The sequence below is a fragment of the Mus musculus genome, chromosome 2 (genome assembly GCF_000001635.26).
Source record: "Mus musculus strain C57BL/6J chromosome 2, GRCm38.p6 C57BL/6J".
NCBI lineage: Eukaryota > Metazoa > Chordata > Mammalia > Rodentia > Muridae > Mus > Mus musculus.
In genome coordinates, this window is record NC_000068.7 from 36,227,189 (window position 1) to 36,241,631 (window position 14,443).

Below are 14,443 nucleotides of genomic sequence, written 5' to 3' on the forward strand. Positions count from 1 at the left end.
CAGGTGAGAGTCAGCTTGGGATTTCCAAATGTTGGGTGGGACCTCCTCAGTAACTTTCAGATGTGGGCTAGGTAGGCAGGAGGACATGTGACTGTTATGTGGCAGGGGGTGGGGCCCTCAGAGAGAAACTCTTGGCACCCACTAGTGGGGGTCCAACAGATCAGGGAAATGGGATCTTGCTATCTTGTCTCAGAATAGCTCAGGCTCTTTGATCTGCTCTGGCTCTGTGTCCAGAGATGCCTGTGGGACTGTTGGGAATGTTGACCAGTGGGTTCAGTGGGAAACTGAGGCAGGCAACGACATTTTTGTGGTTACACCTGCAGACGGATGAACTGGCTGGCACCTTGATGAACTTGGCTCTGGTTCCCTCAGTCACGTGAGTTTTTCCTATGTATTATTATTTAAGCATTTTTATTTTAGACTGTTTTAAATTTATGTTGTATAAGTGTTTTGCTTACACATACAAATATACATAATGCACATACATACACATACACACATATGCACCATAGGTGTGACCAGTTCCCAAAGAGGACAGAAGAGGGTGTCAGCTCCCCTGGGACCAGAGTTAGAGGCAGTTGTGAGCCACCATGTGGGTGCTGGATACCTAGCCCAGCTCTTCTGCAAGAGCAGCTTGGGATTGGGAGCCCTTGGTGTTCTCAACTGCCCAGCCATCTCTGCCAATCCTCCTGGATTATTCACGCCAGCGCTCATCCCACAAAGCGACCAGCCTCTTGGGACATTTTCAGTCCCTGTACTTGGGTTTAAGGAGGACAGAGTCACCAAACAATGACAACTCAGGGGAAGAGAGGGACAACTTCTATTTAGCACCACCTTGAGGGGAGGGAAGGCACAGAACTTCCTGTAGGAGAGAAGAAAAAACGACGTGTCCAATGACCTGGAGCAGAACAGACAATCTCAACTACTGGAGGGTTGGCTGCCCTCTACAAGGTCTACATTCAGGACGTTGGCTCTGGAACACAAGAGCAAGGAAAGGCGGCCCTGGGTTGTGAGCTTTCTAGTAGAACAAGGATGCTCCCCCAACTTGGGTATTCATCTGCATGTTGGATCCTTTCTTTGGATGGACCAAGTGTTAACTCTGTGTTTTCCAGCCACTGCCTGTCCCTGAGCATTGTCCCTAGCAACAACCAGCATCTAAATGTTCTCTACCTCTCTATCCATACTCCAGGTCAACTGGTAAAGAGCTGGCATCTCAGTCACCGTTTCCCTTGTCTACTTCTTCCTTGCTCCACCCCCTTGGTTAGGCTTGGTCCTTGGAGGCCTGTATTAATACCCTAGCTGCTCTCTTGGCCTCTTGCTTCTCCACTGTACCCATCCTTCATCAACTGCACACTCCCATTGCAGCCCTCCTTCACTGCATCTGTCTTCTGATGGCATGAAGGGCTGTAGAGCATGGTTATAGCAAGGGCTCATGCTCTCTACTGGCATGGGTCCTGCCTTTGCTACCCACTTGGTCCTATTATCCTGGTGTTCAAATGGGAAGCAGGCCCTAAGGGCTTGTCTATGGTCAAAGAGAAGAAAGGAGACTTGAACTCAGTTTTCTTGATTCCCAGGCTAAGTCTCCTCCCTCCAGGGTTAGGGCTGAGCTAGTTAGCATTTGTTTTCACTACAGGACAGGTCTGGGAGTGAGCTACAGGTGTGACTCCTTGGGTCCAGGCCCAGAGTGAGGGCAGACCGGGGAGTGGAGGATGAGAATCATGCCAGCTCTTCTTGTATTTCTTGGTCACCAGAAGGTCCCCTGTCCTCTGGGGAACAGAACCTCAGCTTTCCTCCCAGATCTCATTATTTTGCTGACAATCACTTGACCCACAGCCCCTTGCCCAGCTGGCTGGTTACCAGAGGGGTCTTAAATCTGGGGATGTGGAGAAACTGAAGCTGGTCTCAGTATACCAGGGCCCCAGTTCTTCCCCTGGTCTGTCCTGGCTTGCTCAGTTTCCCTAGAGCAGTTGGCTTTTGTCCCTGTAGAGCATGGGAACAGCTCTGGTTTGGAAGCAAAAGGGGCACCCCATCAGGCCCCACCTTTCCTACCTGTTCCTTTCCTGAGCCCAGAGATGCCCGAGAGCCAGCACAAGGATGAATGGGCCCTTCCACCAAGCCATGCCTCTGGGTGCGGGCGTGGGCAGAGGGCGTGCTGGGAAAACTGAGGGAGAGAGCTGGCAAGGAAAAGGACGAGGACACTGTGGCTTTGCTCCTATTCTCTGCTCCTTCTAGGCTCAGTTTCCCCCACTGTACAAAGGAGCCAATGACCCAAAGGCTTAGGTCCTATAAGGCTGGCAAGTGGCCATTCAGCTGGAGGGTGGCATTTGGCTAGCCCTGGAATCTAAGTTAGGGCAACTTTGAAAAAGGTTCTCTGACCACAGAGTAGCCACTGCCACATGGGATCTGTATATTTTTTTCTATGGTGTTTTTTTTAAATGTCTCATTAATTTTATTTTGTGTAAGGATTAAAATATACAAATGTTATAATTTTCTTTTAAAACAACTCCCCTCACCTTTAACTATCAGTAAACAAAATTGCCTTATGCCATACATATTTTTTGATATCTACTTTATATGTATCTTTTAAAAATTTTGTTTTTTAATTTTTTACTTAATTCACTTTACATCCCACTCACTGCCCCCTCCTGGCCACCCCCTCCCACAATCCTTCCCCCACTTCCCCCCTACACTTCTCCTCTGAGTAGGTGGGGGCCCCCTGGGTATCCCTCACTGCCTAGGGTGGTTTTGCATGTCCATTTTATAAATAAATACACCGAGGACCAGCAAGGACTAAAGGTGAGCCAACTGGCAGGCTGTGTATTAGGAATGTAAATTACAGCTCCTCATGTCTGACCTGGCCTCTGCCTGCTCAACGGAGAAGGAAGCTCTTCTGTTGGCGGGCAGGAGTGGCAGTAGCGTGTTTTCCATGCAGGACCTCGTGTGCAGGCTGGACTGGACTGCATGGCTTCTCACCTCCTTGCTCCTCATCCTTCTTCAAGCAAGCTATGGTTCAAACCAGCCTCTTCCACCATTTGTTCTGCCTACAAGCCTTGTCCTCCTTCGTGCCCATCCTCAGAGAGCCTCAGTTTGCTATATCCCAAATGGATGCATTTCTGACACTGTAAAAAGATCTTGCACCTCAAGGATCGTGAGTTACGGTCTGAGCAGTCACCATGCAGTAATTAATAAAACGTCTTGGCTAAGGCTGGAGCAGAGGAAGTTGGCGGTCAGCCTGTCAGAGGTGACAACTGGAGGGAGGAGTGGGGGTGGAGCCGTGAGATGGGTGGGAGGGGACCTGCCAGTGCTGGGGCAGTGCTGGAGTTGCACCCGAGGAGCCAGCCGTTGGCATTGCACATCCATCCACTCCCAGAGTCATGAGTCGTGAGTCCGACCCCAGTGGTGCCCCCACGCGTCCCGGAATTCGGTGGCCTGCAGGCGGAGCCTTGAACGCTAGGCTCAACTCTCTCTTCCTTCTGCAGGAAGGAGTCTCTCGCTCTGGTTTCCCCTGCTGCTGCTCCTGCTGCTGCCGCCGACACCCTCGGTCCTGCTCGCAGATCCTGGGGTGCCCTCACCAGGTAGGTGCCCCCGCCGGATGCCCGTGAAAATTCCAAGTCCTGCGCCGTGGGCTTGGTCCATCTCCCTTCCAGGCGGACTCCCTGATTCCCCTTTCTGCTCGCGGTGCCGGGGAATAGGGTGTTGAGGTTATGGAATGGGGTCCCTGGAGAATGGCTAGGGCCTACCTGGGATCTCTCTGGCACACAGCCCACTGAGATCCCGAGTCGGCAGGGGAAGCAGAGACAGGTTCTTTAACTTCTCACCTGATATGTGGTCCGACTTTCCAAGCAGCCTCTGTACCCCCCCCCCCCCCCCCCCCCAGAACTCGGCGGTTTCCTGTGGGGGCTCCTTGGGGAGGAAGCGGCAGACGCCAAGGGGAAGGCGGGCTGGACACTGAGTTCCTTTTCTTTGGCCTCTAACTTTTGGGGAGTCTATCTTAACGCTCAACCTATCTCCCCAACGGTAGATACAGGGATGGGGGTGGGGGACACCAGCTATCCTGGGAATGGGGAAGTGGGCACATAGTGACCAGGAAATTGAGGTTCAGTAGGTGCGATAACAGCCCCAAGTCACATAATGCATAGTGGGCTCAGGGTTTGAATTCAGGATCAGCCTAATCCAGTCACTCTCAATACCTGCAGTGGTTCAAAGAAGCCAGTTCTGCAATTCTGTCCCGCTTCTCTCCCTCAGGGCAGAACCAGGTTCTAGGAAAGAAAAATAATTTACTCCCCGCCCCCCCCATACTTCCCCTGCCCTCCACCTTTCCTTCCTCTCTTTACAATTTGGATGCCCATCTGTAAAATGGGGCCAAGAAAGGTTGGCAGTGGGGGAAAGGGATACTACAGGACCTTGGAACTCAGAGGACAGAGTGGCCTGAGAATCACAGCAGGCTTCCTGGAGGATGGGGTTTGAGTGAGAAAAAGAGCTGGGGACACCTGTGCTAGAAAGGTGACAGTCTGGGTTTTTGGAAAGGAAGCCATTTGTGATCCAGCACTGCAGTTTACCAAGATTAGCTGTGCGTGCCTTTTCTTTGGTGCTCACAGCAGCCTTGTGGGAGGCAGATGCGTTAAGTCCATTTTGTAGATCAGAACTTTGAGAGGCTCAGGAAGTGGGGCCACTTGTTGGAGACCCCACAGTGAGCTGATGGTAGAGCCAAGGCTGACATGTTGGCCATGCTGACTTTCAGTTTCAGCATGAGTCCAGCTCTCACCTGACCCTCCACCCTTTGAGGATCCGGTGTTCATGCACCTGTCTTCCTTGCTGGGATTCTTTTAGGGAAAGGGTAGAGTTCAGCTTGGAGGGCAAAGCTGTGCCAGGGAATCCACAAATGTTCAAGTTCATCCCTTCCAGACCCTGGGTTTGGCTTGGTGTCCTCCCTTTAGCCTGGGAGTAGGCATGACTTGGTGACCCAAGCTGCGCCTGACTAGAGCCACGGTGTCCCCTTTGCCTATAGTCATATTGCAAGTGCTGTAGTGGAATTTTTCTGTTTTGCATTCCAAGGGCTTTTTCTATTTGAGCCTTTGGCTGGGGCCTGGTGACACAGAGGTCACAGTCTGATGTGGAGTGATGTAGGTGCCCAGAGTGACGCTGGAGTCCACAGTCTGATGGTGGAGATAGGCGCCAGCATGTTGTTAAGTAGGAGAGTGAGGGCTGTGGCGAAGGGTGAGAGAGAAGTATAAAGATGTCAAAGAGGGAGTATTGACCCTGTGTTGGTTAGGGGCTGCAGGCTGCTTTAAAGGATGATGGCTTTTGTCTCTCATTGGGTGGGGGGGATGGCATCCTATTTGAGCTCAAGGCTGTGTGCTGGGGATTTATAGTGTTCAAATGCTTGCCTTCCAGTGTGTGTGTGTGTGTGTGTGTGTGTGTGTGTGTGTGTGTGTGTGTGTGTGTATGTATGTAACAGGTAGCTCTGGCTGTCCTGGAACTCACTATGTAGAATAGGCTAGTCTTTTTTTTTAATTATTATTATATATTTTCTTTATATACATTTCAAATGCTATCCCAAAAGTTCCCTATACCCTCCCTCCGCCCTGCTCCCCTACCCACCCACTCCTGCTTCTTGGCCCTGGCATTCCCCTGTATTGGGGCATATAAAGTTTGCAATACCAAGGGGCCTCTCTTCCCAGTGATGGCCGACTAGGCCATCTTCTGCTACATATGCAGCTAGAGACACGCGCTCTGGGGGTACTGGTTAGTTCATATTGCTGTTCCACCTATAGGGTTGCAGACCCCTTGGGTGCTTTCTCTAGTTTCTCCATTGGGGGCCCTGTGTTCTATCTTACAGATGACTGTGAGCATCCACTTCTGTATTTGCTAGGCACTGGCATAGCCTCCTACGAGACACCTATAACAGGGTCCCTTCAGCAAAATCTTGCTGGCATTGTGCAATAGTGTCTGGGTTTGGTGGCTGACTATGGGATGGATCCCGGGTGGGGTAGTCTCTGGATAGTCCATCCTTTCATCTTAGCTCCAAACTTTGTCTCTGTAACTCCTTACATGGGTATTTTGTTCCCTATTCTAGAACAGGCTAGTCTTGAACTCACAGAGCTCCACATGCCTCTGTCTCCCTAGTGCTGGGATTAAATAAGTGTGCACCAGCATGCCCGGCCCATTTATGTGCCCAGGGAGAGGGCATGGCCTGGTGAGTAGAGCTGTGAGGCTAGGCTGACTCCTGCACGTGGGGTGAGACTTGAACACAGGCCAAAGCCTCCCTGTGTCTTTCTCGGCTTCTCCTATCTTCAGCCCCAGCTAGGTAGGTCTGTGTACCTGGAGGGCCTTACTTTCCTGCTAGAGGTGGCTACTTGGGCCTGCCATGGAGGTGTCTACCCTGGATCTGCCTACAGGCATGGTGTCAGGGAGGACCCAAGTCTGGCTACTCGGGCTTGCTTTCCTCTTGGACGCCAGGCCCCTGGAGCTTCTGTAAATATTATTCTTAGGAGATTTGGATGCAGCCTCTTCTGCCTGATGTTGTCCACACATCCTGGAGAACTCAGTGTTCCCTAGCTGTAACCTGTTCTATGCCCTGCTTGGCTGTGAGTCCAGATCCCCCCAACCTTTGGGCTGGAGGACATCTTACCCCAATCTATGGATGGGTTTTAGAGTCGGGACATCTTGGTCAGGGGTTATCTGGGGGAATGTGGGTTGGCTGCCTTGACCTTCAGGTCTGTGTTTTGCAGCACCATGGTGGCAGTCCATCGTCCTGCTTCATGAGTGGCTGGCGCTCAGTGGGAATGGTCGCAGGGTTCTGGGCTGAGGGTAGGAGAATGATGGAAAAAATTTAGAGGCCCAGCTTGGCTTTCCCTAGAGTACAGACAGGGTGGGGAGTCCCTTTGAGATACCCGCTCTCCCTACTTATGGACTAGACAGGAAAACAAGGCCCTAAGTGTGGAAGGCACTTATTTATGAATATGGCCAGAGACAGCATCACTTCCCAGTTCATCTTTCCTCTACTCTTCTTCCTTGGTAGCTGACTTGTGCTTGAACGTGGGTCACTGGAATTAAATTAGACTGTATGCCTGTACCTCCTAGTGCTCTCCTCAGATGGCTCCTTAGTTCCATCAAGAAAGACAGGTGGTCTCTGTAGAGAAGACCTCTCTGTAGTTAGCCAGAGAGCTGGGTAGTCTCAGTAGAGAGATCTCCCCTGCTGCTTAGAGGCGTGGGTGGGCATGGGGATCATGCAGAGGTGAAGCCAGAGTTCCTGTTGAATGCTGGAGGTCGGCTTCTGGCAGGAGGCTGAGGCACAGTTTCTCACATTCACCTTGTTTACAGTTCACCTTGAAGAAACAGCAGCATCTTTAGCCTTTGGATCATCATGACTGTTGTATCCTTCCCCTAAAGCCAGCCCCAGACATCCCAAGATGAGTCAGACAGGGTGAGGGAAGGAGGTTTACATTTTGGTTCTGCAGCCTGGAAGCTGTGGGGCTTGCGTGTAAGCCTCTTGCCTTCCCTGAGCCTAGACTTCCTCCTTGTGCAATGGGAGGCTCACGTGCGTGTCTTCCTGCTAGGTGCTGGATGCTCAGTCAGTGACAGCCCCATTCCCCAGCCTGGGGGCCACAGTCAGCATGACCACTGGCACCCGGTCTCCTCTCCACACACTTTCATATCCCGAGGAGCTCCTGTGGTTGTTGTCCCTGCCCAAAAGGACTTTTCCTGTCCTGGGGCAGCTGGTGTTTATGGAAAGAAAGTTGGGAGGAGGGAGGGCAAGCTGGCCACAGTTTGGTTGGGAGGGAGGGAGGGCCCTCTTTTGGATTGAGGTGGGGCATGACATCCTGATGACATCAGGAGGCCTCACAGCTTGCCTCAGGGGGCTGCTGGGAGGATGAAAGCTTCTCTCTGGCCAGCAGGGGATGGCTAGTCTCATCACGCTATTTTGTTAGTTCCACACACATTTGTTAAGCTTCGGTCACTAGTGGTTCCCTGAAAGCAGATGGGCCAAGCCCAGGCTGTGAGCCCAGCCCAATGGGGAGATGAATGTCTGGGAAGGTGTGGCCTTCTCTCAGGGTGGAGAACAGAGAGCAAGACTTGGAGAGCCTTGGGCAAAGGGCAGAGGGCAGAACAGGATTCCTTGGGGGGAGGCTGGAAGATGTGTGAAGGAGAAATATAGGCTAGGTAAGGGTGGGGTGAGGGAGGGTTGCTGTAGCCCCTTTGAGATTCAGAACCCTTGAGACTTCTGCTGACGTCGAAGTAGGAAACTGGGGCCAAGAAGAGCCCCTTCCTTCCGTCTCTGCCTTTTGAGTAGTAGGAGTGTATCTTTGGTAAGTGAGAGCCCTTAGGCTGGAGTGGAAGGTGGGGGTGGCTAGGCTCACAGCAGGTGAGCTGAACTTGATCAATGATCAGAGAGAAGGGTTCCAGACCTGCCAGGCTGAAAGTGGATCCAGGTATCTTTGATCTTTCTGGGACTGTGATGAGCTGGGGGCAAATTTGGGGACGGGGACCTCTGGGGTCCTGGCAAGTCTCATCCCTGGGTCTTGTTGCCAGATCTGCCTGTGCAGCTTGGAAAGGCCGTTTTTGTCCAGCCTTCTTCCCCCTGGCCTCTCTCTTCTATACTTCTGCCAGAGATCACAAAAATGCCATTGTGGGGTTGTTCAAAGTCACCAGGGCTTAAACAAAACTATTTGCATGCATGGCCCATATGCTTTCTGCTGGTATGTGTGTGGCGATGGTGGTTCTGGGGGCATCTGGAGGCCCCTGGAGGTGGAAGGGAGGGTGCTGTACTGCTGAAGTGAGCCTCTGAGGTGAGTACACAGGCCTTCCAATGTTGGCCTCCATGACTGGCCAGTTCATGCCAGGCTACTCCGACTTCTTGCCACCCTCTTGACCCTAATCATCACTCACACAATGTCAAAGCTCCCTATGGTGTTGGCTCTATGCCCAGAAAGAGCCTTGTTCACAGAAAGGATTTTGACGTTTCTGTGTAAGCCAAAGCAAGGTACCTCCTGCCCGGAGCCAGGAGTCTGCCAGGTTTTGCTCTGCTTTTGGCAAAGCCTCTATCTCTCCCTGAGCCCCAGTTTTCCTGACTGAGCAGTACGCAAAGGCAGGGCTAGACCTGGATGAATTGTGTGACTGTTTAACTTGGTTGCTGAAGAGTACCTGAGGCCACAGAGATATAGAAAGAGAGTGGCAGTAAGAAGGATGGGACTTAGACACAGGGAGGGGCTTTTCTTGTTGGGGGTTCTATGAGGTAGGAGTAGGGAGGAAGGGGGTGGTGGATGCAAGAGTTCACGTACCGCTGTCTCAGATTTTCCAGCCAGGCTTCTTGTGATTTCTCTGTGTTTGACTTCTTCAAGATCTTAGGGTATAGACCGCAGCTCCACTTAGGTCAAGCCTCTGCTTTTCAGGGCAGCTGAGATCCCCCTCCTGGTCTCTTGTATTTTATCCTTGGTTCTGCAAAGCCTCTTTCCTGGAATTGATTGCTGAGTTTGGGGAGGAGGGGTGGAGAGGAAGTGAAGACATGGACAGTTGGCCTGATATGACCATTTCCTGGTGACCTTTTCTGGCCTTATTTTCCTCATCTGCAAAGTGGGCATAATGAAGCCTGATGTCCCCTCCCTTCTGCAGAAATGGAAGGCTAGGCAGATCCTGTGTTTCTAATATCTGGGTGCTCACAACCTAGGTGCTCATCTGGTAGAAACCTTCCCATACCCTGGCCTCCTCTCTGAAGCCCACAAACATGGCGTTTGTGGTGTTTGCCACTAGGCTCTGCCAAGGCAGGAAGTGGGGCCCATAACACATTGTCTTATCAGCTGTTTCCTAGCTTCAGCTCCACCAGCTTGGCTCTGGACTCTTTCTCTGACTATTTTCATGGTAGCAGGGAGGGATTGAGAACTTTCCCTTGGGCCCCTAGCATGGATTGGGCTGGAGGTCCAGGGCAGAGGGTGGGGTTTCCGTCTATGGTGTATGGGTGGGGCAGGGCAGGTCAGGAGGCTACTTGAGGGTATCTCTAATACTTGTTTCTCACCCACAGTCAATCCCTGTTGTTACTATCCGTGCCAGAACCAGGGTGTCTGTGTCCGCTTTGGCCTCGACAACTACCAGTGTGATTGTACTCGCACGGGCTACTCAGGCCCCAACTGTACCATCCGTGAGCAAGACTCCAGTCCCCAACTCTCCTGCTCCCTGAGATCATCTCTATACCCCCACACCTGCCTTCTCTGACCATGGCTTCTTTTCCCTCCTTGTCTGGCTTTGATCCATGTTCCCACGTGAGCTCTTTACTTAGTCCCCTCCCACCCTGTGGTAGTTCTTCATGCTCGGTGTCCCTTGTCTTATTCTGGGTCCTGGCTCTTTCATGTGTTATCACTCCTAAGGGTACTTCCTATAGACTCCTGTTTGGTCCCTATCCTCTCACCGTGGGTTGCTCAGGTCTTTCCAGAAGGGATGGACTCAGTGACTCCCACTTTCCCTGCAGCTGAGATCTGGACCTGGCTTCGGAATTCTCTGCGGCCCAGCCCCTCGTTCACCCATTTCCTGCTGACACATGGATACTGGCTCTGGGAATTTGTGAATGCCACCTTCATCCGAGAAGTACTCATGCGCCTGGTACTCACAGGTGGGTGTGGGGCTGGCCCCTCTAATCTGGAGAACCTGGCATTTGATAAAAGCAGTGGGTGGAGAAACTAAGATTTCCAGATAAATCAAGGGCTGGCATGGGAGGAGGCAGGGAAGTGGGGTGTAACTGATGTGGGAACAGCCTGTCATTATTTTTGTTCTGCAGTGCGGTCCAACCTTATCCCCAGCCCTCCGACCTACAACTCAGCGCATGACTACATCAGCTGGGAGTCCTTCTCCAATGTGAGCTACTATACTCGCATTCTGCCCTCTGTACCCAAAGACTGCCCCACACCCATGGGGACCAAAGGTAAGGAAGGGGCTGTGGCAAGGAACTAGCTTGGGTTTTCCTCTTCAGGCAGAGCAGGCAGGAAAGTCATTTCTGACCCATTTTTTAGATGGGTAAAGCAATGCAAGACAGCATGTCTAGGATCAAGGAAAGGCAGAAAAGGCAACTAAGCGTCATGCCTATGGTGACAAAGAAAGCCAGAGGCAGAGGCTGACTATGGTTATCATGGTACCCCAGGGTGTCTGTCTGCTTCGTCCTGATGAAGGGGGTTATGTTGGGTGGTTAACTTGAAGCTGAAATGGAAGAAGGAAGGAGTAGGGTTCCTGTTCTGGGTGCTAACTCAGCTTGATGCTTTATTACTAGAGTTTCCAGGCTCTACCAAGCCTGGGAACAAAGAGTGTCTCTCTTTTTTTTTTTCTTTAGTTACCCAAGACCCATTTGGTCTCTTGGGCTTCCTTTTTACTCTGTCTCGAACTATTTAGAGACCTTTGTGGTTACCCAGTTCAGAACCAACCATATTTGCCATAGATAGGGACTGGCTGCTCAATCCAGCGGTGCTGTTGTTATACTTGCTGCCACATGGTGACGCTGTTGGACACAAGTCCCATACAGCCTTGTAGTCTTGCACACCCTGAAGCTTAGGTGTGTGCTGATGTCCCTGCTTGGGTCTCTGGGATGCTACATTGATGGTTTTCATTCACATGGTTAGCTGCTATTCCCCAAATATGGCCAGTGCCACTGAAATATCTGATTCCTTCCAACACTGCAGGAATCAATCCTTCCCAAGGATGGTTCTAAAGTATAAGGTAGATATTGCTCTCTCTGTTTTCTTCTGGCATGATACCTCTCTGAGGAGTCCAGTTGACCATGTTAATCCACATCTATTGACCCTGAGTCTTCAACTCAGGGCTTCACATGTGGTGTAGTGAAGGAACGTCTTTACCAGGAGGGAGGAAAGTCCTGTTGTCTCTTTTTGTGAGGGCAGTAGGCAACAGCTCCTCCAACATGGACATAATCAAGGAAGACATTTTACTTTGTAATGTCTTGGCAGACTCCTGCTTCATGATGACTCGTCCTTACCCCAGGGAAGAAAGACTGACATTGTTTAAAATAGGCAAATTATAGCCAATTTTGTAGCTGAAGTTTTTTACCAGGACACAGCCACAGCTGTGCTGCTGCCCATGGCTGTGCTTGTGGTATAAGAACAAGAAAGCACAGATCTGAGAAAGATCACACACCCTGTTGGGCTTACCTCCTTTCACACCACTCCTCAGGTCCACTGTTTTATGGAGGAGGACAGTGAGGTTTATAGATGAGAGGGCTTGTCTCTGCTCACACAGTTAACAAATAGCATTGCCAGTTGTAAGCACAGGTTACTTTGCTCCAGGGTAATGGGGTCTATCATATTTAATTTTAAAAATAGATTTATTTTTATTTTATGTGTATGAATGTTTCGCCTGCATTTCCTGCACTATGTGTGGATATGGGGCCTACAGAGGCCAGAAGAGGGCATTAGATTCCCTGGACCTGGAGTTAGGGATAGTTACAAGCTGCCATGAAGATGCTGGGAACCAAACTGGGTCCTCTGGAAAAGCTGCCAGTGCTTTTAATGACTGATTCATCTTCCCAGACTCCAACTCTATGTTTTGTTGTTGTTATCTTATTATGGGAAAGCTGAAAATGCACACAAAAGTTGAGAGGAAGGGATGGAGAATCATGTTCTGGTTTCAGCACGACCCACATTTACCCAGCCTTACTTCATCTAGCCCTGCCCCCACCCTTTGATCTCATTATGAAACCCTAGGTAGTTTGGAACTTCATGTAGACCAGGCTGGTCTTGAACTCACAGTGGTCTGCCTGCCTTGCCTCCTGAGTGCTGGGATTAAATCCATGTTCCACAACACTACACTGCTCCACTTTTCATTTTTTAATGGAGTTTTAAAAATTTTATATTAATAAATTATTAATGTGTTTATGTGTATGGGTGTGCATGTGTCATTCTGTGTGTGTGTGTGTGTGTGTGTATGTGTGTGTGTAGGCCAGAAGACAATTTTGTGGAGTTGGTTTTTTTTCCTATCACCATTATGTGGGTTTGGGGGCTTGAGCTCAGATGGTCAGGTCTCTATGCCAGGAGCTTTTATCTGCTGAACCATCTCACTGGCTCCTTCTTATGATTTTGAGATATAGTCTCTTTGTGTAACCCAGGCAGGCTTTTAACTAGAGATGTCCTTGCCTTGGTCTCCTCATTGCTGGGATTACAGGTGCACACCTATAGGAGATTTAAAAATGAGTTCAGAATGCAAGGCATTTCCTTGGCAAATACTTCAAGCTCTTTCTTTTGGTAGAGCAGGCTACAGATTACCTGTGGGGAGGGAGGATTGGCTCTGAGGAGGAGTCTTCGGCCTTCCTGCTTGGGCTAGTTTGCCTGAGGACTTCTGGGAGCCCAGTGATCCTCAGGGCATGTAGGTACAAGCAAGAGCTAGGCATCTTCTGCCCTTTCCTACCTCCCCAACCAGGGAAGAAACAGTTACCAGATGTTCAGCTTCTGGCCCAACAGCTGCTGCTGAGAAGGGAGTTCATTCCTGCCCCCCAGGGCACCAACATCCTGTTTGCCTTCTTTGCACAACACTTCACCCACCAGTTCTTCAAGACCTCTGGAAAGATGGGTCCTGGCTTTACCAAGGCCTTAGGCCACGGGGTGAGTATGTGGGACAGGGAGGGAGTCTCAGGTGCCACATGCAGGCTATCATCAGAATCCATGTGATCTGAATGGACCGTTCTCTGACCTCAGGTAGACCTTGGCCACATTTATGGAGATAATCTGGAACGACAGTATCACCTGCGGCTCTTCAAGGATGGGAAACTTAAGTACCAGGTAGTGCTGGCATGGGGAGGGGACAGTGTGAAGGGTCTCCCTTGTTCTCTCTTATAAAGATGGCTGGGTAGGCAAATTGAAGAACTACCAGAGTGAAGGAAACCAGGAGGACAGAGAGTAAAGGCTGGGAGGAGTTAACAGGGCAAAAGCAAATAAAGAACGGGGTAGATTTCTGTGGCCTCCTGGGGATATTTTCATTTCCTTAGCTGTTTCACTCCCTGGAATGGGCACCATGATGGAACTTGTACACATGACTGAGTCAGTATCCATCTTAGCCATGGGCCCAACCATCAAGAAACCATAATCTATCAGGGGTCAAATACAGGATTACCAGGGTACAGGCAAACCACAGTCCAACAAATCATGAACCTGACTGTCTGGATATGGGTGAACCACAGTTTATACATACATGACTGTCAGGGTACAGGCTGTAGCAAGATTTCTTGTGTAAACCAGAGCTGTCCAACAGTAGTGTGAGCCTCATATGTAATTCAAATTTCCTAGTGGCTTCAGTAACAAAAGTAAAAAACAGATGAGATGGATTTTAATAGCATACTCTACTTGGGCTGGTAAGATGGCTCAGCTGGTAAAGGCACTTGCCACCAAGCCTGACAGCCAGTGTTTGATCCCTGGGAGAGATCTGATTCCTGCAAGTTATCCTCTGACCTCCACAGCTT

General features: G+C 50.5%; 1 protein-coding gene across 7 annotated transcripts in view; it reads left to right on the forward strand.

The window, feature by feature from the left end:
* Ptgs1 (prostaglandin-endoperoxide synthase 1) overlaps window positions 1-14,443 on the forward strand; it is a 41,852-nt gene that overhangs the window by 10,447 nt on the left and 16,962 nt on the right. For 5 of the 7 annotated variants that reach the window (XM_030248641.1, XM_011239036.3, XM_006497790.4 and 2 more), the window contains 8 exons: window positions 324-376; window positions 2,933-3,381; window positions 3,480-3,575; window positions 10,019-10,135; window positions 10,463-10,603; window positions 10,769-10,912; window positions 13,408-13,589; window positions 13,683-13,766. Coding sequence is in view for 6 of the 7 variants with exons in the window: in XM_011239036.3 (XP_011237338.1) it covers window positions 3,375-3,381; window positions 3,480-3,575; window positions 10,019-10,135; window positions 10,463-10,603; window positions 10,769-10,912; window positions 13,408-13,589; window positions 13,683-13,766 (771 nt within the window). In the remaining variant the exon portion in view is untranslated. Of the gene's footprint in view, window positions 1-323; window positions 377-2,932; window positions 3,382-3,479; window positions 3,576-7,910; window positions 8,433-10,018; window positions 10,136-10,462; window positions 10,604-10,768; window positions 10,913-13,407; window positions 13,590-13,682; window positions 13,767-14,443 lie in introns of those variants that run through there. The other 2 variants (NM_008969.4, XM_006497794.4) reach the window with 2 other exon arrangements.